The following is a 27,735-nucleotide window of genomic DNA, read 5'->3' as shown; positions in this document are numbered from 1 at the left end:
CCATTGCAGTCGCGCCCCCTCTCCCTTGCCAGAGGGCCGGCTTCTGCTTTGGCTTTTTTGCAAGTCGACGGTTGACGCCATGGGGGGGGAGACGCCGCCGGGGGGCTTCCCGTTTGCTCCTCTTTTCCGCTGCTGCTCTTTCTTCGTCCTCCTCCTCCTTGCAAAGTCCCGGTTGCAAGAGCAGCGGCTGCAGAACAGCCTGATGTGAGAGAGGCAGTAACGGGAGAGGGCGGGAGGGGGGGACAGGAAATGCCAGCGCGGATCATCCCTCCCCATCCCAACAAAAGGCAACTTCGAGGTAAGCGAGAGATTCCGGGATCGATCAAATGCAACTAAAGACAAAGCCGAACCTGCCACAGTTGGCTTTGGCAAGAACACGGGTGGTTTGCTTTCATGCATTTGCAAAGTGGGGAAAAGACATTTCCGGAGGGTGGAAAAGAGCAGTGTCAAGTACAATTGGGGCGGGAAGGCCAGCGCTCCGCCCCCCCCCCCAGCTTTGGAGGAGGATACGAAGCCTGTCCCAAGGTGATGAGAAAAGGATCCTTTATTTTTAATAGCTGTGCTTGAATAAGAGAAAAACGTGGCAAGGCTAGACAGGGAGAAAAGCTGTACCTGCTGAAATTCTCCCCGTTCTTAAAGGCACAGGAGACCCTTTCCTCTATTCCTATTGAGCAGCCCCAGCCTGAGCCTGGCTTGATAAAAGAGCCAGCTCGGATCCCTACAGGAAGGCTTTTCCCTTGACACGGAATAGATTGGGACGGAGTGGGGGCATTGGCTGCCTCTGCTGTCTCCGGCCAGCCTCTTTTTCTCCTGGCGACCCCCCCCCCAGGAGCATTGGAAGTGGGGTTCTGCTGCTTCTTGATTCTTCAAGGTAGACAAAGGGAGGGAGACAGATGTGTTGCCACAACTTCTGTTGTGGCGATACTTCTTGGCTGGCTGCTCCGAGATCCATTCAGAAATCGGTGAAAAGGTGATGGCGTGGGGAAAAAAATACAGACCCAAACCTTGTCATCCCCCCCCCCAAATAAACAGGCACTGGCATTATCAGAAATCAAGGCTCTTTAATGGAAATTTGAGACTGATGGAGGTCAGGGGTGGGTGTGGGGGAACAGCTCTACAAGCCAACCTGGCTGCCTGAATGAAGGCAGTGTGTTGGATGGGATGCTGGATTTTGGCAGTCATCTTTGGTTGTTTAGCCTTCCGAAATGGAAACACGGAAAGCGGGCTTTGGGGAGGGGATGCAATGTTTTGGCATCTCTAGCGAGACTGGATTCTTTTTTTAAAAAAAACATCATTAATGTGACCATGTTTCAATGTCTTGTGGCCGGGAGAGTAATTTTTGTGCTGAAACTCTGTGTCTATCTGTGGCAGTGATTGGGTTGCTCAGAGGGTGCGATGCAGTCATGAACCAAATAACAGCAACATTCTGTATTGTTGTTGTTTTACTATGGCAGTTGGCACCCCCCCCCAACCCTGCCTCTACACACACGCAGATCACTTACCTAACGCAAAGGTTTAGTTACATAACAGAATAATAAGTATTAATTGAAAAGTGTTGCTCTGCTTGGACAAATTGGACCGTGGATATCGAGCATTCTTGGAACTTGTGCAGAAACTCTTGGAATGGGGGTGTTTGGTGGGGTAAGGGGGGGGGAATTACAGGTGGTGTGTTTGACAACATGGCAAGCCAGCCAGCCAGCGCAACCTTTTCTGTGTAGGAAGGAAGACAGATTTGTGTAGAATTGATTGCTTTGCCCATTTCAGAGCAGAGGCAAAACCTCTCAACTTCCTTTAAAATCCATCTATGGGTTGTGAGGGATCTTTGGAGAGACAAGGAAGCAGATCTACTGAGTATTGTCTGTGCAAAGCTTGCTTTTTCCTTTTTTTTTTTCCAATACAGAGAATGCAGACTTGCAGTAAACTAAACTGTTTGCTTGAGCAGATGAATAAGCCCATAGCAAATTATATTGCTTTCTTGCTTGCAGGCTGCATGGCCTCCCCTCCACGCCACTCCCCACTGACTTGAGAAGAGTGAATAAAAATCACATTAAGAAGGCACCTTGCCAGCAGAGTATCTCATACCTGCCCCATGGGGTGGAGATTTACAGAGACGCTGAAACCACAACCCAATGGCCCGGCATTGTGTGCCATTGTGTCATCAAAGGCTGGTTGGAAGCAAAACTCAATTCCCTCCCTCCCTCCTCTCTTTGAAAGCCTGTAGGAGGATGGAAGAGGTTGGAATAAACCTAGATTGGGCTCTGTGCCTTCCGAGTGCATTCTCTCCTCTTCCCTCCTGTTCCATAAAACAAAGCGTTCCTCTGCTCCTGGGGCATTGTTTGGAGCATGGGGAGTCATGGCGTGCTCTGGTCTGAGAACTGGCTTGTAGCCTGATCTTTTTTATGTTTACTGTTAAGGACGACACTGGAGTTAATGACTTCTTTCTAAGCAAATATGCACAGGCTGTATTAATCACTTGGGAGAACAGCAAAGAGACTTGTGGCCCCTCAAAGGCTAATCGATCTGTTGTGGCTAGGGATGGGTGAGAATTTCAATTCAGTCCTCATTTCAGGCTGAATCTATCAAATCCACATTTTCTGAAACAATATGAGAACCGAAACACTGTCATCCTTCAAAATCTGCACTTATTCAAATTTTGCAATGCAGGTCGCCAACCAATGTTTACAAAAATGCAGATGCTAGGGAAATGAATGCATAAGAATGAATGTTGTTGTTGTTATGTGCCTTCAAGTCGATTACGACTTATGGCGACCCTATGAATCAGCGACCTGCAATAGCATCTGTCATGAACCACCCTGTTCAGATCTTGTAAGTTCAGGGCTGTGGCTTCCTTCATGGAATCAATCCATCTCTTGTTTGGCCTTCCTCTTTTTCTACTCCCTTCTGTTTTTCCCAGCATTGTCTTTTCTAGTGAATCATGTCTTCTCATTATGTGTCCAAAGTATGATAACCTCAGTTTCATCATTTTAGCTTCTAGTGATAGTTCTGGTTTAATTTGTTCTAACACACAATTCTTTGTCTTTTTCGCAGTCCATGGTATGTTCAAAGCTCTCCTCCAACACCACATTTCAAATGAGTTGATTTTTCTCTTATCTGCTTTTTTCACTGTCCAACTTTCACATCCATACATAGAAATCAGGAATACCATAGTCTGAATGATCCTGACTTTAGAGTTCAGTGATACATCTTTGCATTTGAGGTCCGTTTCCAGTTCTCTCATAGCTGCCCTTCCTAGTCCTGGCCTTCTTCTGATTTCTTGACTATTGACTCCATTTTGGTTAATGACTGTGCCAAGGTATTGATACCTTGACAAGTTCAATGTCCTCATTGTCAACTTAAAAGTTACATAAATCATCTGTTCTCATTACTTTAGTCTTCTTGACGTTCAGCTGTAGCCCTGCTTTTGTGCTTTCCTCTTTAACTTTCATCAACATTCTTTTCAGATCATTACTGGTTTCTGCTAGTAGTATGGTATTGTCTGCATATCTTAAATTATTGATATTTCTCCCTCCAGTTTTCACACCTCCTTCATCTTGGTCCAATCCTGCTTTCCGTATGATATGTTCTGCGTATAGATTAAATAAATAGGGTGATAAAATACACCCCTGTCTCACACCCTTTCCGATGGGGAACCAGTCGGTTTCTCCATATTCTGTCCTTACAGTAGCCTCTTGTCCAGAGTATAGGTTGCACATCAGGACAATCAGATGCTGTGGCACCCCCATTTCTTTTAAAGCATTCCATAGTTTTTCATGATCTACACAATATCAAAGGCTTTGCTGTAATCTATAAAGCACTGGGTGATTTTCTTCTAAAATTCCTTTGTCCTTTCCATTATCCAACATATGTTTGCGATATGATGTCTGGTGCCTCTTCTCTTTCTGAATCCAGCTTGGACATCTGGCATTTCTTGCTCCATATATGGTAAAAGCCTTTGTTGTAGAATCTTGAGCATTACTTTACTTACATGGGATATTAAGGGAATAGTTCGATAATTACTGCATTCCCTGGGATCTCCTTTGTTTGGAATTGGGATGTATATTGAATGCTTCTAGTCTGTCAGCCATTGTTTAGTTTTCCATATTTCTTGACAAATTTTTGTCAAAATTTGGATAGATTCAATCTCAGTAGCTTGTAGCAACTCTATTGGTATGCTATCTGTTCCTGGTGATTTGTTTCTTCCAAGTATTTTAAGAGCAGCTTTCACCTCACATTCTAAAATTTCTGTTTCTTCATCATATGGTTTCTCCATGAATGAATCTGTCATCCTTATATCTCTTTTATATCGTTCTTCAGTGTATTGCTTCCATCTTCCTTTTATTTCATCTCGGTCAGTCAGTGTGTTCCCCTGTTGATTATTCAACATCCCTACCCTTAGTTTAAATTTCCCTTTAATTTCTCTAAGCTTTTGGAATAGGGCTCCTGTTCTACCCTTTTTGTTGTCCTCTTCTATTTCTATACAATAACTATTGTAATAGTCCTCTTTGTCCCTACGTCCTAGTCGCTGTATTGTTGCATTTAGGGTTCTAACCGTGTTTCTATCTCCTTTTGCTTTTGCTTTCCTTCTCTCTTTAATCATTTTAAGAGTTTATTCAGTCATCCATTGAGATCTTTCTCTCTTTTTAATGAGAGGTATTGTCTTTTTGCATCCTTCCCTGATAATGCCTCTGACTTCATTCCATAGTTCTTCTGGCTCTCTGTCAACTAAGTTTAAAGCCTCAAACCTGTTCCTTATTTGATCTTTATATTCTTCTGGGATGTTATTTAAATTGTATTTTGGTATTATGATTGCTTTGTTGTTTTTCTTTAGCTTTATTCGAAAGATAACTCTAAGAATGAATATATGAATGAAAATAACATGCAAAAACGCATTATACAACAAAAATGGCTTGCAAAAATGTTAGGAGAGATTTGGACTAAAATGCTAGAAAACTGGAATGAGATTTTTTTTAAAAAAATTGCAAATTGCTGCAGAAATGTGGACAACTGAATTTAAGATTGGAGAAATGAGAAATTATAAGAACCAAAATTGGCAGATCTTTCCATCCCTAATTGTGGCATAGGGTTTTCCCCCGAGAGTTTGTTTTGTTAGATGCATTGGGCTACTTTATCTTGGTACATGGATACTGTGTGTGTGTGTGTGTGTGACTGTTTACAGTAGGACCAAGAGGCTATGAAATTTAAGAGAGGCACTGTGAACCATAGCATGCTCACCCAAATGCACAACACAGTTTACCCTGTTGCCGTTTTTGCTACTTTATTTATTGATTCTTGCATTTATATCCCACCTTTCCTCCAAGGAGCCCAAGATAACGTACATGGTTCTCCCCATCATATTATTTTCACAACAACCCTGTGAGGTAGGTTAGGCTGAGAGTTGGTGATGACTGGCCCAAGGTCATTCAATGAGCTTCATGGCTGAATGCAGGATTCGAACACTAGTCTCCCCAGTCCAAATTGAACACTAACCATTACACCATGCCGGTTCTGTACTATGCATGTGTATCTGCTAACTGCAGAAAATGCTGCTTGTATCTGGCAAAGTGGGCTATATTTAGGGATGGGAGAGAAATTCAATTCAGTTTGCATTTCAAGCTGAATCTATCACAGTCATCCTTTCCAAAACAATATGAGAACTGAAACATAGCCATCTTCCAAAATTCACACTTATTTGAATTTTGCAATGCAGTTCGCCAACCAAACAATGTTTACAAAAATGCATTTGTTAGGGGGAAGTGTGTGTAAATATGACTATATGGGTGAGAATAACATACAGAATGCATTATATGATGTGAAATGGCTTGCAAAACTGTTTATTAGGAGGAATACGCACTGAAATGCTGGATAATTTTCATGGGGATCTTTTTTTTAAAAAAATCTCAAAGTACTGCAGAAATGTGGAGAACTGAATTTCAGATTGGAAAAATGAGAAACTGAGAGAACCAAAATTCACAGACCTTTCCATCCCTAGCTATAGTCCACAGAAGCTTATGTCACAACAAAACATTTTGGCTGCATTCCTGAACACAGTTACTAGGGAGGAAGCCCACTAAAGTGGATTCAGTGGGAGTTACTTCTGAGCTGACATGCTTATGATTTTACTGTCAGTCTGCAAGGTGCAGCAACACTCATTGTTTTTGTTTCAACAGACTAACACAGGTACTGCCTGAATTGTAGAGATAAGGATTGTGGCATTTAGAGCTAGCCTGCTGCCCCCAAGTGTGGTGCAAGGCACAATCCCATCAACAGCATTAAAGTAAGATTTAGCTGCCAATCAGATTGGCTTCTGTACATGGAATTGGGATGGGGGTTGTGGGAGGGAGAAAGGTCTCCTTTGATTCAGGCAGCAAAATATTTTGGGCCAGCCCTGAGAGCAGCTGCCCTCTCTCCTTCCCGCCAGGAAAAAAAATCACATGTTATGTGGAAGTGAGTCCTTTTGATTTCTGAGATTTGATTCCATAACAGCATGAATGGGGCAAAGTATGGTCATTTAACTGTTTCTTCTCTTAGACTGCAAGTCTAAAATATCAGGTGCGGAAAAGATGAAGAGATTTTCTTTCCCATAAAGACTGGTTGATGAGTATTATGCAATAACAAAAAAACCCTCAAGTCCAGCTGTATGTGTGAGAGTGTGTGAGAGAGGTGTGTATGTGCATGTGATGGAAGCTGCAATCTTTATATATTCACATCCTTTTAACCCTATTTCTAAAGGTACCAGGGTCAAAGCACGACTATCCCATCAAGCTTAGATCAAACAAATGGCAAAATAAAGGAGATATGTCTCTTGTACCATAGGGTAAGCTCTGCTTATTTGAATGGAATTGCATTGTTGTTATCTACAGAACTCTGTACTGAAGCTGTGGAATTCTCCAATGAAAAACTGAAGTCTTGGGAAAGTAAAACGGAATGATTAATGCTGCAGCCTGTTCTTCCAACAGTTGAAATGTTGGGCTAAGCCTTTTTCCACCTCAACGCAAAGAATATGGAATGTAATCATGAAAGGATTGATCTGTAGTTAGCCTGGAGCTCCCTACTCTTTCGACTCTGGCAAATTGTGAGGTGATACTCTGGGTGTGTTTACACTGCAGGGTGATTGCTTTGTTCCAGTTAGGAAAATTGCATCTAGGGAAGACGGATCTCTCTTCAAAGACAAAGCATTTCCCTTATTGTTAATTGAAGTCACAAGGCATCTCATTTTTGTAAGTGATATGGAACAGATAATATGATTTCCCTTGTCAAATCAACTTGTTTTGGTGTATAATTCTGCAAGCTTTTACGCTAACACAGAACTCTTTAACAGGCAGAATAGAAAGATATTTGAATTCCCAGCTGTTCAAAAACATTCATGTTAATTCCAATGCAAAGGTAGCTTACAGATGATCTTTAAGGATCAGGCCAAGACTTTCTTTATTACCATTTTCTATAGTATCTGACTTGGCTCACTTATTGACAGCTCAGTGGAAGAGCATCTGTTTTGCATGCAAAAGGTCCCAGGTTCAGTCCTGGTAGGGCTGGGACAGACTCCTGTATGAAACTCTGGAGAGCAGCTTGCTACTCAGTATAGACAACGCTGGGCTGTGGCCTGACTCAGTACACGGCAACGTCCTGTGTACCGATGTTGTACCTGCAGCTCTGTGTTCTGTGCCTGTGCAGCACCGTAGTAATACAGGTAGTGTTTTCTTTCAGGTTGTGAATTCACCTCTACCCCTTGTGAAGAGCATTGGTAAATTAGCAGAGTTTAGTTTAGTGTAGCTTGCTCAGCATTTCTGTGCAGCATGAGTGCGTGTGGTTCACCAGAGAGGAAGTAAGTGATTACCTTGCTGTGAATTGCTGAGACTTTAGACGTGTTTCAAATTTTTTAAAAAGTCAACTTTATTAATAGAAATACACACTTGATAGGAAATAGTTCTAGCTAACTAAGTTAGAGGAGCAATGGCCAGGCTTGGTCATCGCTTTCATGCTAGAAGAGAGAGACAAAGGGAAAGATGCCTGCTGTCCCTCAGCTGGTCCAAGAAGCAGGAGGAAGGAGAGTCTGGAAGTGAGGTCAGCTCCCTGAGAGTATCAGTTTACAATGAAAGGAAGACAGGTAGAGGAACAGAGGTAAGGATAGGCAGCCTAGCCAGCTGGAGGACCCTCTCTCTATCTCCCCTTAGGTATGCAAAGAGGACCAAATAGGAGTTGCTCTTGCCCACTTCTGACACCAATTAGTGTTTGGGCATGCATGGGATGAGAAGCGGCAGAGGCCTGTGAATTTAAAGTGGGGAGAGGGGGATTCATGCCTCAGTACTATAGAGCACACGCTTTGCGTGTGAGGTCCCAATCAAAGGATTTCTACTATAGATTATACTATAGGGATGAGAGCATTTCCCCATTCCGTTCCTTGGAGTGTCTGTTGTTTGGCGAACCTGCTGTGCTCTGAGTTCCACCTTTCCTGAATTCTGATTTATTTATTTTTTTACCCTGACATATACTGGCTACATATGTGTTCCAGCCATGACAAAGAGGTAACATTTCTAGATACCTTAGATGACTGTGCTCTAGAACAGTAGGTTATGGAATTGACCAGGGGGCAGTGACCCTGGACTTAATCTTAAGTGGTACCCAGGAGCTGGTGTGAGATGTAAGTGTTGTTGAACTGTCTGGGAGCAGTGACCATAGTACTATTAAATTAAACATACATGCAAATGGCCATTTGCCAAGAAAATCCAACATGGTCACATATGACTTCCAAAGAGGAAACTTCCTCAAAATGAGAGGATTGGTAAACAGTTGAAAGGCAAAGTCAAGAGGGTCAGATCACTCCAAAATGCTTGGGAGTTGTTTAGAAACACAATAATAGAAGCTCAACTGGAGTCTATACCGCAGATCAGGAAAAGTACCAACAGGGCCAAGAGGAAGCCAGCATGGTTAATGAGCAGAGTCAAAGAAGATATTAGAGGCAAGAAAGCTTCCTTTAAAATCTGGAAGTCTTGTCCAAATGAGGAGAATAGAAAGGAGCACAAACTTTGGCAAAAGAAATGCAAGAAGACAGTAAGGGATTCTAAAAAAGAATTTGAGGTGCACATTGCTGAAAACATAAAAACCAATAAAAGTTTTTTAAATGCATTCAAAGCAGGAGACCATCTAGGAAGGGAGTTGGACTCTTGGATGACAAGGGAGCCAAAGGTTTGCTAAAGCAGAATAAGGAGACTGCAGAGAAGCTAAATGAATTCTTTGCATTTGTCTTCATAGCATAGGCTATAGGGCAGATCCCTGTGCCTGAACTAACTTGCAGGAAGGGAGTCCGAGGAACTGAGGCAAATAGTGGTGATAAGAGATGAAGTACTAGGTTTCATAGGCAAGACAAAAACTGACAAATTGCTGTGTCTGGATCGCATTCAGAGAACTCAAATGTGAAATTGCTGATCTTGTAAAATATATAACTTGTCCGTCAGATCCACCTCCATACCTAAGGGCTGGAAAGTGGCCAATGTAACACCAATATTTAAAAAGGGATCCGGGGGGATCCTGGAAACAGGCTGCTTAGCTTAACGTCTGTCCCGGGGAAACTGGTGGAAAGTATTATTAAAGATAAATTAACCCAGCATCTAGAAGAACAAGCCTTGCTGAATCAGAACTAGCAGGGTTTCTGCAAGGGTGAGTCCAGTCTCACTAACCTAATAGAGTTCTTTGGGAGTGTCAACAAGCATATAGGTAAGAGTTGATCTAGTTGACATAGTGTACTTGGACTTTCAAAAAGCTTTCAACAAAGTACCTCACTAAAGACTCCTGAGTAAGCTCAGCAGTCATGGAATAAAAAGAGAAGTCCTCTTGTGGGCCAGGAACTGGCTAGGAAATAGAAGCAGAGAGTAGGAATAACTGGACAGTTCTCCCAATGGAGGGATGGAGAAAATGGACTCCCCCAAGGATCAGTATTGGGACCTGTGCTTTTTAACTTGTTCACAAACAATCTAGAGTTAGGGATGAGCTGTGAGGTGACCAAGTTTGCTGATGATACTAAATTATTCATGGTTGTTAAAACAAAATGGGATTGCAAAGAACTCCAAAAGGATATCTCCAAACTGAGGGGGAATGGGCAGTAAAATGGCAAATGCAATTCAATGTAAACAAGTATAAAGCTTTTGCATATTGGCGCAAAAAAACCTTAATTTTATATATAAGCTCATGGGGTCTGAACTGGCAGTGACTGATGAGGAACGAGACCTTGGGGTCATAGTGGATAGCTCAATGAAGATGTCAACCCAGTGTGTGGCAGCTGTGAAAGAGGCAAATTCCATGTTAGGGATCATTAGGAAAGGTATTGAAAATAAAGCTGCCACTATCATAATGCCGTTGTACAAATCTATGGTGTGGTCACATTTGGAATACTGTGTACGGTTCTGGTTGCCTCACCTCAAAAAGGATATCGTAAAGCTGGGAAAGGTTCTGAAAAGGGCAACTGAAATGATCAAGGGGATGGAGCAACTCCCTTATGAGGAAAGGTTGTAATATTTGGGACTATAATATTTGGTGAGTCAGAGGTGACGTGATAGAAGTGTATAAAATTGTGTATGGGATGGAGAAAAGTTTTTCTCCCTCTACTAACACAGAACCTGTGGACATACAATGAAGCTGAATGTTGGAAGATTCAGGACAGACAAAAGAAAGTACTTCTTCACACAGCCCTCGAAATGGGTGATAATTTAACTTCAGTTTGCATTTCAAGCCAAATCTATCAAAATCACACTTTTCTAAACAATGTAAGGACCGAAACACATCCATCCTTCAAAATTTGCACTTATTCAAATTTTGCGATACAGTTTTCCAACCAAACAGTCTTTACAAAAATACATATAGTAGGGCACTGTTCTTCAACCTTGGGTTCCCAGATGTTGTTGGACTACAGCTCACATCATCCTTGGCCATTGGCTAAGCTGGCTGGGGTTGATGGGAGTTGTAGACAACATCTGGGGAGGTTGAAAGACGGTGTATTAAGGGAATGGGTGCATAAAAATGAATATGTGAGTGAGAATAACATGCAAAAATGCATTATATGATGAGAAATGGCTTGCAAAAATAGTAGGTACGTTAGTCAAAACTGCCTGCAAAAATGTGTTTATTAGGAGACAGTCACACTAAAATGGTGGAGAATTTTCATGAGGATTGTTTAGAATAAAAAAACCCAGAAGATGCAGAATTGTGGATAACTGAGTGGAAAAATTAGAAATGGAGAGAACCAAAATTGACAGGTCTTTCCATCTCTACACAGTGCATCTCCTACAAGAGGCAACAACTGCCACCAACTTGGATGGCTTTAAAAGAGGATTAGACAAATTTATGGAGGATCAGGCTATCAATGGCTACAAGCCATGATGGCCATGCTCTGTCTCCATTGACTATGGAGGCAGTATACTTCCAAATACTGGTTGCTGGAAACCGCAGGAAGGGAGAGTGCTCTTGCACTCGGGTCCTGCTTGCGGGCTTCCTGTGGGCATCAGGTTGGCTTCTGTGGGAACAAGATGCTGGACTAGATGGGCCACTGGCTTGTTGCAGCAGGTTCTTCTTATGTTCTCATGCTAACTGGAATTTTCACAATTAATTATAGAACTCAATTAATTATAGACAATTAATTATAGACCTTTGGAAGCTGCCCATTTGCCTATCTGGACTGGTATTGTTTACCTGGATTGCAGCAGCTCTCCAGGGGCTCAGGAAGAGAACGGTCTTGCCCACAATTTGGTACCTGATCCTTTCAACTGGAGATGTCAGGGTTGACCTTCTGCATGCAAAGCAGGTGCTCAACCCACAGAGCTTGGAGAGAATGTGACAGCCATTTGCAACAAAGAAGACATACCAACCATCTGATTCAGTATAAGGCACTGGTGCAGCTAGGTTATTTTAGGCTCTGGACTTGATGGTCTTGCAGAGCTGGGCCTATTTACTTCAAAATGCGGAAAGCCAGCCTTGCTGCCTTTGGGGGCCCTCCTGCTCATTCTGCCAAATGGGGCCTTGGCCTTCTGCCCCAAAGTCCAGCCCTGATGGCACCACTGCAGTAAGGTTCATATGTCCATTTGCCCCCTGCTCATTCACCTGCCCTCTGCCTTGATCATCATCTTCAACAACATGATCATGTATTCAGTTCATATCCCACTCTTCCTCCCGAGGGAGTCCAGGGCAGCAAACATATCAGGAATAAAAACATTTTTAAAAAAGCTTTCTAAAAGCAGTGATTTTAGGGTTGCTAGGAACAGTATCTTTCCACCATCAAATGCCTGGAGAAACAGGTATGGGTTGTAGCCAGTGCTAGTCCTACTCAGAGTAGACCCATTAAAATTAACAGGCATTCATTTCAGCGGGTCTACTCTGTGTAGGACTAGCACTGGATATAACCAAATGTTTTCAAATTCCTCCTGAAAGTCAATTATGGGAGGCAGATGCACCTCGCCATGGAGGGCATTCTGCAAGAGGGGAACCCACCACGGAAGAGGCTCCTCATCGGTCAGCCTCCAGTGGCAGCACCACCAGCAAGGCCTCACCTGCCTATTGCAGGGTCTTCCTTCCAGTAGGAAGCTGCCCTTCTCAAACATGGCTGCAGGTAGCTGCACAAAGGCAAGAAGCCAGGTTGCGTGGGCCCTCTCTAAGGCCCATGCTAATTGTGATCCCAGAGAACTTGTCTGGATGCATATCATACACTTGTACTAGTGAAGCTAAGGAGGACTGGCCTTTTAAAGTACATAGATGGGACACCAGCTGGGAATCATATATAAACTGCACTGAGCTCTTGAGGGGATGGCTGGTGGAGAAAGGATGGACTTGAATTGCATGGTGCAGTTTCTTCCCCTCCCCCCCCCCCCCAGGTTTCTGCATTTCTAATTCTCAAAACTTATTCTCTAATGAAAGTTTAACCATATCTGAGAATTAGGGTTGAGCTGAAAGGGGGGGATTTTGCAAATAAAATAAAAATGTCACCCCTCTAAAACTGCTTAAAAATGTTTATCCACTCAATGGCTTCGTGGCATCATCATGTAACCAACTCTGGTTGTTATGACAGCAAGAAGCTTATCCAGAGTGAGGGCAGAGCTTTTTGCCATCATTCTGATCTACCGTTGTGGCATCATTGCTTAGCTAAATCTGATTAACTGCAACATCATCATACTGCCTACATGACCCCTGATAAGGAAGAAGCACCTCTTTCTTTTAAAAATGGTTCCAGGGCTGCAAATTGGGAAAATGAGCAACTGTGATCAAGCAGTGAAGGGCCATAACTCAGTGATAAAGAGCAAATGCTTTGCATGGAGATGGTCCCAGGCTTAATCCTTGGCATCTCCAAGTAGGGCTAGGAGAGACCCTCTCTGAAAATCTGACTCATTGACTCTGCCAGTCAATGACAATACAGAGCTAGATGACTCAGTATAAGGTAGCTTCTTACGTTCTTATGTATGTCCTAAAAAAGAAGAAGATTCCATACAACGTTATATGGCCTAGATAAAAGAGAGTGAATGAGTAATGGTTAATTTTTTTTTTTTAAGTCCCTGTTCTGTTTTATGTATTTTAGGTGGCTCATGAAAAAATCTTAATTTGGTTTACTTTTCTGTTGTGTGTTAATTTAGAACTGCAATAACACTATTGGGATAAAGTGCAAAGCGTGATTTCCATCAGCCATGGAAACTAATCAGGACTCTTCTCTGTTCCTTGTGAATATCTTGGAGGAACTGGATACCAAGCAGAACATGGTTTCCTATCAGGATCTCTGCAAATCGCTATGCGCCAGGTTTGATTTGTCCCAGCTGGCCAAGCTGAGGAGTGTGCTTTTCTACACTGCTTGCTTGGACCCGAATTTCCCTGCCACCTTGTTCAAAGACAAAATGAGGTGCACCGTAAACAACCAGCAGTCGAAGAAGATCATGGTTGCGGCAGATATTGTGACGATATTCAACCTCATACAGATGAACGGGGGGTTGGCCAAGGAGAAGCTTCCCATTGCGCGAGAAAAAGTGAGGAAGAAAGAGTCTCTGGAGTCCTGCCGATCTGACACAGAAGTGTGTAACGTGGTGGATTGTGTGCTCAACTGTGAACCGAGGGATGGAGAATATAGCAGGGGGTATTCGAGCAGAAGGTCTTCCAAATGCAGGAAGGGTGACTGCAAAGACTGCCCACAGTTCATGCCTGCCTCAGAGCCAAACTTTTTGCTTGGGGTCAATAAGGAAATGAAAGGCCGAGCGGCTTCTCTGGATCGGTTGCAGGCCCTGGCACCGTATTCCATTGCCAGTTCTCCCCCCTGTGAAATGCAGAGTACATATTTCCCCATGAACATAGAAACAGAGTCTATATCAGACCAGGACTCCTTGCCTATCAGTGCAAGCATCAAGGAGACGTTCATTTCAAACGACGAGCCCTTTGTGATGCAGTCCTGTGTGCAGAAACGGAACATCTTCAAGGAGGACTTCCACAATCTCTTAACTATATCGCCCAACTTGATATCGCCCACTAGGAAAGCAGAAGATGAGCTTATAGAACCTCCAGGCAGGAAAGAGTCCTCTAAGCAGGCATTCTTCAATCACAGTTTTGAAATGCCATACAGCAGTCAGTACTTGAATCCCATTTATTCCCCTGTGCCAGACAAAAGACGAGCCAAGCACGAAAGCTTAGACGATCTCCAAGCCTCCACTTATTTCGGCCCAACAACTGTTCTCGGATCACAAGATACAAAACGATGGTTGGGAAAGCCAAGCAAACAAACTCCGTGGCCGGTCAAGAGCTGGAGTTTGAATACGGAAGAAGTCCCTGATTTTGAAAGATCCTTTTTTAACAGGAAACAGTCAGAAGAGAATCCTCGATATCAGGGTTCAAATAGCCAGCCTCCCAATTTCCCGGCCACTGAGAGGCATCAGCCTTATCTCAACCCAAAGGATCAGCAGCCAATGATGCAGTCCAGCTATGCTGTAAAACCAAATGGACATAAACCCAAAGACATCCCCTCCATTTTAGAAGTGAAGAAGCATGAGCCCATCAAAAAGTTTAAAGACAAAAGTATTAACTGCACCTCTGTTCATCTTCTAAACATTGACAAAACCAACAGTGTCGGGACACAGACGGACCAACAGGGGTTGGAACACAAAAAGTGCAAAGAGATGGTCCACCCCAATCAAAATAAGTATGGCGAGCGGCATTCTCTTAAGCAATCAGATGACGACTCTGAAATTGTAAGTGATGACATCAGCGATATCTTCAGGTTTCTGGATGATATGAGCATCTGTGGGTCTACTGGAGTGATGCAATCATCTTGTTACAACAGCACTGGTTCCCTTTCTCAGATACACAAATCTGACTGCGAAAGTTCCCCTGAACACCACTTAGCTAAGATTTCCAATGGGAATGCCAGCAACAAGCTGGACAGAGTGTCCCGGCTGGCGATCAGCAGCACAGATGACGAACTGAAAACCAGTGTCTGCAAACTTGTTCTAAGGATTGGGGAAATTGAAAAGAAACTGGAGTCTCTCTCGAATGTCAGGGATGAAATATCCCAGGTCCTGGGGAAGCTGAACAAGTTGAATCAAAAGATCCGGCAGCCAGAGGAAGTGAGCGTTCAGCTAGATCTCAATTCCCTGACGAGTGAAGTTCAGTCAGAAGAAAGCACATCGCCTAGGATCTTTTCATGCCATAATTCTTCCCACGGTGGCAAATTAGAGAATAATCCAGACTGGTGTTGTTCTGATGCCAGTGGCAGTAACAGCGAGAGCCTTCGAATCAAAGCCTTAAAAAAAAGTTTGTTTACCAGGAGGTCCTCAAGGTCATTGACAGAGGAAAACAGTGCCACAGAATCCAAGATAGCAAGTATTTCCAACTCCCCTAGAGACTGGCGAGCTATCACATATACAAATCAAGCGGGCATTACTGAGGAAGAGATGAAAGACCGAGGCGAAGGTGAAAACAAAGAGTGGCACAGGAAATCCAAAGAGGTAATTTTTTTTTCAATTTCAGTACAACAATTATATTTTAAACTTGACTGCATGAAAGGATTTGATGTAATTCTGTGAGCTTTTCAAGAATCACAACACTTGCCTGCTACTAACACTACAGTTATGTCATTTTAATGAATTTCTGTCTGTTTTCTTAATCCATTTATTTTCCCTTGGCAATATCCAGAACATATCAAGAACTGCTACAGTTTAAAAACAACACTGATTCTTTTTTTTAGTTTAATTTGTTTTTTAAAAGCAGTAGGATTACTACACACATTAATTTAGCCACATACAAATAAAATATACAACATTAATAATTCCTGCTAACCAGATGTGAGAAGTAGGATTTTCCAGTTTTGCAACAATTCTGACTCCCATTCTAGTCCTACGTATTACCCACGTCATTCTTGTATTCTTTGATATTGCCCGAAAACAACCCCAACATACTGATTTTTTTTCACAATGTGTTGTTCTGTAGTTCATTCGACAGCTCACTGAAAAGTTAATTCTTTTCAGACAAGTCTCACTAAATGGTGAGAAATCCCTGTAAGAAGTGCATTTCGCTGTTTTTAGCTGTCTTTGTTTTCTAACGTTTTTTTAAAATTATTTGTTTTACTGATGGCTGTCTATAGTAAGGGTAGAAACACACTCACTGTTCTGCAGGTTCCAGTTTGTCTCCACCTCTCTCTTCTGAAAATGGGGCCATATGATGCTAGTCAAACCCCGCCCCTTTTTACTGTTAAACCTGGTGGGAGCAGCTTAAGTGGGTTGTGTTTTTTTAAAAAAAAAATCTGCTTCAAAGAGATTTCACAACTGATTGGCAGATCAACCTGTTCCCCCTCCAGGTGTAACTAATGGAAACACTTTGATCTGGCGACTAGTGTGTTTACAGCCTTATAAGGTGCACTCCTGGCCCTATGTTAAGGGTAAGTCAGCCATATTCCACCGTTATAATAAAAAAATCAAAGAGTGGGGATTATATTATAGTTAGAAAATGGTTCACTGGACTGATTTGAAACCTGGCTGCAGAGAAGAGGTAGTTTGAGGATTGTTCATGCCAAAGTTGAAGTAGAAAGTGTAAGACATGGCTTATTTTGAATGCGTTAAAACATTTAATGAGAGACTCTGGCCTGTTCACAGGCGTTGTGTTTCTCTCTATCATAAACTTTGCTGGGGTGGTTTTTCCAGAAAGATATTTGTCACTTGTAGTGCATAAAATTGAGAGGGAGGAGAACCATGTATGCTACCTTGAGCTCCTTAGAGGAAAGGTGGGATATGAATGTCATCATCGTCATCGTCATATTTTGGGAAACAGTTTGTTGTGTTAGGGGTCAAGGGCAGTGTTTCTAGTCTGTGCTTTTGTCTAATAGTAGTGTAACATGTTTGCAGGGTTTTTGTATTAGAAAGGTGTTTTTGTGGCCAACATTAGTCAATGGGATTTCATAAGGGTGTCTCTTGCACATGCTCAGTATGGACCTGTTGTGAGAGAAGGATAAGTGGAGGTGGGAATGGTTGAGAGGAATGTTGGGTGGAGTGAAAGGAAGTGTCAGGCAGAAGATCAGCTGGAAAATGACAGTTAGTGTGGATGTGTCAGGGACAGAAAAAAACCTGAAAGAAAAGATACATAAGATACACATGCTTCTCCTTCATACCTCTGCAGCAGGGATTGAAGGCAATCGGCAGATGGGAGCATGCCTTACTAGTGACATCAGCTGGTGGATGGGCGTGGTTTGGTAGAAATGGCCTCATGGACCAAATTGGACCCCTTGGGGATCATGATTGGCCTTGGGTTTTTATTTACACATGCTTATCCAACCATGTGCTTCAGTTTTATCATCTTCTGAGTTTTACCTTTTTAAGTTCTTGTATTTTATTTTCTGTACATCACTTTGAGCAGAACTTTTTCTTGATTTAGCGATATAGAAATTTATGTATGTATGTATAAATGAATAAATAAAATAATTTCATTCTGGGGGAACTCGGCCAACTCTCCCCTCCCCCTTTCTTCCTGCTTTCAAGTAGGCTCCGACGTCTTGTTCATTTTGCAAGGCTTTTTATGAATGATTAAAGCCTTGCTGGCTCTTGTATACTTTATTGTGCCCATGTGCTTTTTAAAATATACTCTTTTTTTCCTGTTTTGAATTAGAGAGGGTTTGTTTGTTTGTTTATTTAATTATGTAAGTGGCCTTGGGATTTTTTTTTATTTTTTTTTTAGTTTTAAGAAGTCTAAAGAAATATGAATAACTAAATGCATAAATAAATCACATAGGTGACACGAGAGGTTTACCAGTTAGGTTTGTTGTGTCTTGTCTCCTTCACACAGGTAAGCCACCATTGGATGCTGCATCTATCAAAGGATGTCCATTCGTGTTCATGTTGAACTTTCAGCCTTTATATATATAGCATGCTAGCCTATGGTTCCATGCTGGCTACTGAAGAGCAGACCCCCTCTCCTCACAGCCAGCATGATAATGCAGGCTACTAGTCTCTTCGCAGGCCACTAAAAATATATGTCATCTACCAAGTGGTCTGCCGAGGACAGACAAAGCAATCCATCTGCCCTCCACCAGCCTGCTATGTTTTTGTGATGGTCATGAACAGGGATGGTCAACATGATCTGTACTGTACTTGAATTCTATTGTATATTGTCTTGTGATTTATTTATTCATTGTATTGTTTTCTGAGTTTTCCTTGGTATATTGTTTTGTTCTTTCTTTTTGTACTGTTATCTTTATTCTGTATATGTTTTTGAGATTTTTTTTGTAAGTCACTTTGGGTTTCATTCTGAAAAAAAGTGACTAACCAATATTATTATTTGTATTAATCATTATTATCAATTTCAGTATCTCCCAGATTCTCATTGTCTGAACCTTAAGTTCAGTTCTCCCTATTTCCATATCAGTTTAAATTTTTTAAAAAATGTCCTCACGAAAAGTCATCAGCATTTGGGTGCAAATTTCTCCTAATATACATGTTTGTATTCAATTTTGCCTATTATAAACATTTTTGCAAAGCAGCGTTCCATAATATGATGCATTTTTGCATGTCGTTTTCACTAATATATACATTTTATGCACACTACTAGAGTATATGCGTTTTCTGGAACACATTACTTGGCTGGAGAACTGCATTGCAAAATTTGGAGAAATGCCATTTTCAAAGGATGGCAGCGTTTCGGTTCGTGTGTTGTTTTGGAAAGGATGAATTGGGTAGATCTGCCTTTATATGCTAGCTGAATTGAATTCCCCCACCCCTAGTCATGAACAAAGATGCTTTCTTCCTTCTGCAGCTGGCATGGATACCAAGCAGAGTGGTAGGGAGAGGTAAAGTGAGTCGTCCCTCTAGCCCTCTAACTTGCCCGTATGAACTCTCCTGCATGAAAATTCCTGGTTGTTTAGAGCTACCAGGTGACTGAGTTCTTAAACGCAAGGGTGCCTGCTTTTCTTCTCTGAACCTCTTGTGCAACTCCTTTCAGGCAGACAGGCAATATGAAATCCCGCAGGTACACCGGCATTCCAAGCAACCCAAAGACGCTTTCTTGATTGAGCAAGTCTTTAGCCCCCATCCTTACCCTGCTTCACTCAAGTCGCACATGAAGACCAACCCCCTCTACACGGACATGCGACTGACGGAACTGGCGGAAGTGAAACGGGTGCAGCCATCGTGGACCATCGAGGAATACACAAGGAACTCGGGCGAGAAAGGGAAGCTGGCGTCTTTGGATCTACAAGTGAGTCGGGTTGGTTTCCATTAATAGTGGCCTGTACCCAAAAGTAAGGGAGACCCGAATGCTTGTAACAAATGGTACGCAGTCGTGCTCACAACAATGTGTTTAGGCTCTCCAAGTGGTGGAGAACTCCCCCTTCCTCTGAGAAGCATTCCCTCGGGAGAAAGCAGCCAGGGTCTACATAGCAGCAGTGGGTGGGGCCAACTACCAAAGTGGGAGGGACCAAACCACACGCATGCCTCCAATTCACACTCACACACAAGGTGTGTTCAGGTGAACACATGCATGGTCAGATCATGGATGGGCATCCAAACTGTGCCCCATTGTCCTTGTGTGCATTGCCTACTCTGCCCCAGTCCTCATGTTGTGCAGAGATGGGGTCCCTGATTGTGCAGAAGGTTCTACTCACATGCAAGTGAACACAGGTGGACCTTTCTTGCATAACTCGCTCCCACAAGAGGCACTGAAGACCACCAACTTGGATGGATTCAAAACAGGATTAGACAAATTCATGGAGGAAAAGGCTATCAGTGGCTGATGGCCATGATGGCTATGCTCTGCCTTCATGGGCGGAAGAAGTGTGCTTCTGCATACTACTTGCTGGAAACTGCAAGAAGGGAGAGTGCCCTTTGCACTCAGGTCCTGCTTGCAGGCTTCCCATGGGCAACTGGTTGGCCACTGTGAGAACAGGAGGTTGGACTAGATGGGCCATTGGCCTGATCCAGCAAGGCTCTTCTGATGTTCTTACAACTATGGGAAGGCCAGGAGCTGAGCAGAGAGAAGCAATGACCATGAAGACAGGGGGGTGGGGCTTGTGCACACATCTGGACTTGTGTGTGTTTGTGAATGGGGCATGTGCATATGCTTTGATCTCTCTTATTTAGGGATGTGGCCCTGCCCGCTGCTGGTATGCACATCCTGACCATTTTTAACCATTTGCCTGTTCAGGCAACCCCCTGGATATATCTCTACATTTACACATGCGCAACGTCCACATAAAACCCACACATACATTCACACAAATGCTTCACTTGGCTTCCATGCTGCATGCTAAGAATGAGGTGCCCTTTCTCGGCGCACAGCATGGCAACGCAGTGAGCTGCCCACAGAGGTCAAAAGCAATCTCTGCAGCAGCAGGACTCAACGGATGAAGCCCGTGCTGGCTGGGGCTCATGGGAACTGTAGTCCAGCACCACTTCCTGGAGGGCCACAGGTTCTCCATCCCTGACTTAGCACCTTCTAGAATTTGTGGACATTCAATGAAGCTGAATGTTGGAAGGTCCAGGACATATGAAAGAGAGTGTTTTACACAGCAGATAGTTAAACTATGGAATATGCTCCCACAAGAGGGAGTGATGGCCACCAACTTGGATGTCTTTAAAAGAGGATTAGACAAATTAATTGAGGATAAGGCTATCAGTGGCTACCAGCCATGACGACTGTGCTCTGCCGCCATAGTCAGAGGCAGTATGCTTCTGAAAACCGGAAGCCACAGGAGGGGAGAGTGCTATTGCACTCATGTCCTTTGTGGGCATCCTAGGTGCTCTGGTTGGCCACCATGAGAACAGGAGGCTGGACTAGATGGGCCACTGACCTAATCCAGCAGGCTGTTCTTATGTTCTTAAACACTCAGAGCACTTCACATATATTAAAACAAGGGTTGCAAGATTTGCTCAGTTATCAACTTTCACAACTGACCAATGAAAAAACTGGTCCATATAAATCAGACCGTACTGGTTGTTGTTGTGCAGCCTGCAACAAAAAGATGCAGTTTGAAGTAAGGGTTCCAGCCTGCCAGCCAAATCCTCCCCAAGAAATTCCATTCCATTTCTCTCCCCTTGGTTTTTTGTTATGTTTCCCCCTCCAACATTCCATGGCCACTGAGCATCAATCACCTCATTGAGCTGTTTTGGATCCCCCATCTCAGTTACCCCCCCAAGATTTTGTTATACTATGTGGATCGCCTAGTCCTGTGGATAGCTTCCTTTTGTGCATGAATGGTGCCATTTTGGCTGCACAAGGAGACACTCTCGGAGCATGAGTTCATTATTACTCAATGCTTTCAAATCCATGGGTATCAGGTACCTTTTTAGAAGTGAGTTCTTCTAACAATTTGTGTTGATATGGTACTTATTGTGATGGATGTGTGCAAGTCTGGCCCAAGGCATTTTGCTCCCTGGGGTGAAAGATGCCATTGCACCTCCTGTTCCATCTACACAAGTCAATTCAGCTCAACTAGCAGTTCAGTCTTGCTTCCATGCTGGCAATGGAGTCACATCTTTCCCTGCACCTGAGGGTAGCAGGCTTGTTTAGGGTGTGCAGAGCAAGCCATGTGCCACAGACAACTCTGCCCTTAAGTAAGGAAATGACCACGAGATTGCCACTGCTGCCACCCAGCATTTGCTGCCTGAGGTGGTTGCCTCGCTCTGCATAGTGCTAGGACCGGCCCTGCATGTGTGCATTATCTATAAACTAAGGCGCTATCAGCACCATACATTTAAAACACGTTGACACTGCTTTAACCACTCATGGCTTCCCCCAAAGAATCTTAGAAAGGGTAGTTTGCAAGGGATACTGAGAGGTGTTAGGAGACCCAAATTCCCCCTGCAGAGCTACCATTCCCAGAGTGGTTTAACTATCCATTCCTCTTTCCAAGGAATTCTGGGAACTATCGCTCTGTGAGGGGAATAAGGGTCTCCTAATCCGGTGCTTTAAACGTTTCATGCAGATGCGGCCAAAGAGAGGATGCTTCTTTATCTGAACTGTTGTTTTGTTCAGAGGTAGCTAACATGGTGTACTCCAGATACTGCTGGACTACAGCTCCCATCATTCCTGACCTTTGGCCATGCTGGCTGGAGTTGCTGTGAGTTGGAATCCAACAACACCAGGGCTGCTTTCACACTATACATTATTCCGTTATTCTGATTATTCCTTACCAGGTCATTTGCACATTATAATTAATCTTTCACACAACGTACAAGCTAGTTCCGGAAATCTTGTGGAACGTAGTGCAAGTTTAGCGCTAATTTCCATGATAAATAATATCGGAAATAATCGGTTTGCTAGCTGGGGAACCTGGGAAATCATGGGAGTTTGCTAGCTGCAGCCACTCATGTGACAGGCATCCCAGCATGCAGTGTGTTTCTGCCCCCTAGAGGTGTGGGGAGTTTTTTGCCTGATGAAAATTGTACCAATATTCCTGCTTAGGCATGGGTAGCAGCACGCGCACACACCCGTCTCTATACAACTAAAAAAAAAAAGTCAGGTACTAAAGGGAGAGGGGTTGCATGGCGACAGGATGAGATCTTAGACCTCCTACACAGTGGGGAACTACAGTGCACATGCGTATAACGGGTGAGGGACAAAAACAAGATGTTCATTGCTGCCGTATGAAAGACGTTTGTGCAAAATGCCAGTATATTGGCTGAAAAAGCTGCTGTTCCTTAATGCAACAGGTACTGTAGTGTGAAATGAATTTTAGAAATTGGGACAGAAGCGCTGTCATTTTAATCCATTAAACTAACATAATAAGCCCCATGTCTGAAAGCAGCCCTGGAGGGCCACAGATTCACCACCTCTTAAGTTAAGTCCTCACCCATCAACCAACTAAACTGGCCGTTAATTAAAGCAATTCAAGGTTTTATTCGTATACAGATTTAAGCAATTGATTATAAAATTCATACAGTTAATCAACTATGATTTCCTTATCAGAAGTCACATTCACACTATATATTTATTCCATTACTATTCCACTTTGAACAGCACGGCTGTTCCCAAAGAATCCTGGGAAGTGTAGTGTGTGCAGGGTGCTAAGAGTTCTTAGGAGACACCCTGTTTCCCTCACAATCAGTCTCTCTTCCCAAAGAACCCTGTAAGTTGTAGCTTTGTGAGGGGAATAGCAGCACTCTTAATTAAGAATGGAGTGATGTGTCAATTTCAGAACTGTCAGTTTCTCATTTTTCTACTCTTAAATGTGGTTCTCCACATTTCTGCAGCAATTTGTGAACTTTTTTTTAACCCTCATGAAAATTCTTCAGCATTTTAGTGCAAATTTCTCCTAATGAACACATTCTTGTATGCAGTTTTGACTAATGTACACATTTTTGCAAGCAATTGCTCATCATATCATGCACTCTTATAAGTTATTTACGCTCACATATTCATTTTTATGCACGCTTTCCCATCACATACACATTTTTGTAAATATTGATTGGTTGGAGAACTGCATCGCAACATTCGAATAAGTGCAAATTTTGAAGGTTGGCTGTTTTTCATTTCTCATATTGTTTTGGAATGTGCGAATTTGATAAATTCAGCTTTGGATGCGAACTGGATCAAATTTCTCCCCCATCCCTACTCTGAATCAGCATCAGATAGCATTGTAATTTCCCATGATGCATGGTGTTGACAGAACTTTACTCTGAGGTGTTGCGTGCTAAGTTAAATTGGTGGCTCCGCACCACCCAGCACTGGAGCCTCAGAGCTGGCATCAGCACAGCAGCAGACCCTGATTAGGCTCTGGAGCCCTGGCAACTGCCCAAGAGTTCCAAATGCCTGCGCCAGGCCTGGCTTCGTCGATGGCTGGTCGGAGGCCTTCAGTTTGGCAGGGCACTTGTTGTGCAGGCCTGCAGTCATCCAAAATCACACAAGACTTGCATTTTAAATTGTAATTCACCCACCTCCACGATACACACATACCTTTTTCCAGAGACCAGATGCTTTTCGCAGCTTCCGTCATGCAGGTGGCAGGATTCAGGAATAATCAGCCATTCTGAGACCCCAGAGACTTTAGCGGTTAGACGTTTTCAGTCACAAGGTGTTGCTATGACTTGACTTAAGGACATCATGCAGTCTGTTTTTAGATAGGCTGCAGAATTGAAAGGAGGAAGCGTTGCAACAGGGGAGTGTGAGTCAGTCACTTTACAATAAGCGGCTTTTTTTGTTGTTTTTAAATTTGACTACAAGGTGAGAGAGGAAGCCATCTTTGGAAAGCTACCTGTTTGTGTGAATTTTTCATCAGATCCAATATGGACTCCTTTTATGTAGAATGCTTCCAAACACAATAGCTTTTTGCCTCTGTCTTAGCTATCACTTCTCTGCTGTTACCCAGATCGGAATATTTTATGCAGGGCTACCTATATGAGCTGATTCCACAGCAGAAGAAAGAGCAGAATGTGATACTTGAATTTAGCTTCCAGAGAATCTCCACTTTTCTCTTTTAAGGGCGTGTTTCTAGTCCATGTAACTACAAAGGCATGTTTGAGAGTGTGTGGCCAATGCATCCTTGCATCTCAGAAGGAGGTGGTAAATAATTGTTATAGTGGTTGGACTGGGATTTCAGTGCCACAAAGAAACAATCCGCAGATTGGGATGTGTGGTGTAATGGTCAGAGTGCGGGACTGGGACCTGAGAGACCCAGGTTCAAATCCTCCCTGAGCCGTGAAACTCACTGAGTGAACTTGGGCTAGTCACTGTCTATCCTACCTCCCTTGGTTGTTGTATGGATAAAATGGGGAAAGGGGAGCCATGAGTTATGGTATTAATTAATTAATAATAGAAAGCTACAAATAGCACCAGCACCTTAAAAAGTCATGCAATATATTTTATAACAACAACAAATAAACTACCTACTGGTCATTCTGAGACAGGTTTGTTATGTATATAATTTTGTGTAAAACCTACAACCACTAATAGCCATATGTGTTTCTTTATGTTATGTTTACTCCTTGGTAGACCACTGAGGAAGACTTAATATGGTTGAACTCATTTGATTACTTATTTATGGTTCTGTGCAGACTTTGAGTTTCTTTTCGTTTAACTGGGGTTTCAGTGCCTCTTCCCGTGGCTAGCAAAACCAGGAATTTTGCAAATGTGCTCAATTTGTTTAATCTAATATTAATCAATATGAATCTATTGTTGTAAACCGCCTAGAGAGCTTCGGTATACAAATGTAATTAATTAATTAAATAAATAAATAATCTATACAGTATGCAGAGGGTTGTATCAAAGGCTAGTCCTACTCAGAGTAGACCCATTGAAATTAATGGCCTTGTCAGTCATTTACTTCAGTGTGTCTACTCTGAGTAAAACTAGCATTGGATACAACCCAGAAGCAATATAGCTTTTCTTTGTATATTTTTTTTAATTTTAATTATTACATTTATATCCCACCTTTCCTCCAAGGAGCTGAAGGTGGAGTACATTTTACCCTTACAAGAATCCTGTGAGGTAGGTTAGATTGGGAGACTGTGACTGGCCCAAGGCCACCCAGCAAACCTTGTTGCTGAATGTGTATTTGAACCCTAGTCTCTGAGATCCTAGTCCAGCACTCTTAACTGTTATTCCACACTGGGCATATGAGTTGTCTGGGCACAGAATTCAAATCTTGTTTGCATGAAGTACGCCTGAGCCCTGATTATGTGTTCAGTTCTTGCATCTTGAAGGCAGCTATAATGTAGGCCTCTATCCAGCTGAATTGAAGGGGAAGGGCCATAGCTCAGTGGTAGAGCATCTGCTTTGCATGCAGAAGGTCCCAGGTTCAATCCCTGGCATTTCAGGGTAAACCTGGGAAAGATTCCTGCCTGAAACTCTGGAGAGCTGCAGCCAGTCTGTGTTGACAATACTGAGCTCTAGATGGACCAAAGATCTGACTCATTGTGAGGCAGCTGCCTGTGTTCCTGAGAAACACTTTTACAGCGCAGCCCTGCATATGACTTCACTCAGAAGTAAGTCCCGTTGACAGTCAGTGGAGCTTTCTCCCAGGTGAGTGGGTATGGAATTGCAACCTTACCCACCATTGTTTTCAGTGGGAGAAGTTTAACATACTTTGGTCCAATGGGACGGAAAATGAAATCAAACAGTCAATCAATCTCTTTGAGAGCCATGGGAGTAGAAAGTGCTGATCTTTAGCTTGGATTCCTGCATTGAGCAAGGGCTTGGACTCGATGGCCTTGTAGGCCTCTTCCAACTCTACTATTCTGTGATTCTACTCTTAATTTCTACGGGTGGTATTCAGTGCTAGTCCTACTCAAAGTAGACCCATTGAAGTTCATGGACACAACTACTGTAGGTTCATTCATTTCCATGGATCTACTCTGAGTAGGACTGAGTAAGACCAAAAAAATCCTGGGACCTGTAGTTTGACAAGGGTGCTGAAGTTGTTAGAAGCAGAGCTTGGAAAAGTTACTTTTTAAAACTACAACTCCCATCAGCCCCAGCCAGCATGGCCAGCATGGCCACTGATGGGAGTTGTAGTTTAAAAAAGTAAAATTTCCAAGCTCTGAGACCCCTATTCTCCTCACAGAGCTACAATTTGTGCAATGGTTCCCCCATTAGTCCCTCTTTCCAGGGAACTCTGGGAACTGGAGCTCTGTGAGGGGAGTAGGGGGTCTCCTGTCAGCACCCTTAACAAACTATAATTCCCAGGATTTTTTGAAGGAAGCCATGACTCATAAAGTGGCACATAAAGTGGTAATATTTAACCAACTTTTACTCAGAGTAGACCCATTGATATTAATGGACCTAAGCGAGACAGGGCAATTCATTGCAGTAGGTCTACTTTAAGTCAAAGTTAGGGTGAATATAGTTCATAGTGCTTTATATGTCTAGTGCCGATGTGGCCTAAGTTGTGCAGATCTTTATTTAGAACTGGGATTCTGAGAGAAAGGGAGAGAAACTTAATGGTTTTCCTTTTTAATTTCCAGACTCAAGAATCTTTAAATCCCAACAATTTAGAATACTGGATGGAGGACATATATACACCAGGCTATGATTCGTTATTAAAGCGCAAGGAAGCTGAATTCAGAAGAGCAAAAGTTTGCAAAATAGCGGCATTGATTGCAGCCGCTGCCTGCACAGTTATCCTTGTCATTGTTGTTCCCATATGCACTATGAAATCATGAATTTAACGACGGATGAAAAAATCCATCATATAACATTTGCTCCAGATATCCCATTCAGTCTTTTAAGTAATCACCTTATGGCAAGTACTGTAACCATTAGATGGGAGAGATGTTCCGAGAGATTGCAGCAAATGAGCGTGTAAAGACG

General features: G+C 42.9%; 1 protein-coding gene across 1 annotated transcript; it reads left to right on the top strand.

The window, feature by feature from the left end:
• Window positions 1–923: 923 nt before the first annotated feature.
• MINAR1 (membrane integral NOTCH2 associated receptor 1) lies at window positions 924–27,735 on the top strand. The gene is made up of 4 exons (XM_061595694.1): window positions 924–970; window positions 13,608–15,956; window positions 19,435–19,689; window positions 27,390–27,735. Exons 2-4 carry the CDS (start codon window positions 13,659–13,661, stop codon window positions 27,585–27,587), a joined length of 2,751 nt encoding a protein of 916 aa, XP_061451678.1. The 5' UTR covers window positions 924–970; window positions 13,608–13,658; the 3' UTR covers window positions 27,588–27,735.

The sequence above is a fragment of the Rhineura floridana genome, chromosome 14 (genome assembly GCF_030035675.1).
Source record: "Rhineura floridana isolate rRhiFlo1 chromosome 14, rRhiFlo1.hap2, whole genome shotgun sequence".
In the NCBI taxonomy this organism is placed as follows: Eukaryota; Metazoa; Chordata; class Lepidosauria; order Squamata; family Rhineuridae; genus Rhineura; species Rhineura floridana.
The sequence above is the reverse complement of the archived record's forward strand: the minus strand, read 5'-3'. Positions and strand labels throughout refer to the sequence as shown.

Excerpts from the sequence above, each read along its gene's own strand:
- MINAR1 (XM_061595694.1), top strand. The coding sequence starts at position 13,659 with ATGGAAACTAATCAGGACTCTTCTCTGTTCCTTGTGAATATCTTGGAG. Across the intron at positions 15,957-19,434 it reads GGCACAGGAAATCCAAAGAG|GCAGACAGGCAATATGAAAT; the intron begins GTAATTTTTTTT and ends AACTCCTTTCAG. Across the intron at positions 19,690-27,389 it reads TGGCGTCTTTGGATCTACAA|ACTCAAGAATCTTTAAATCC; the intron begins GTGAGTCGGGTT and ends TTTAATTTCCAG.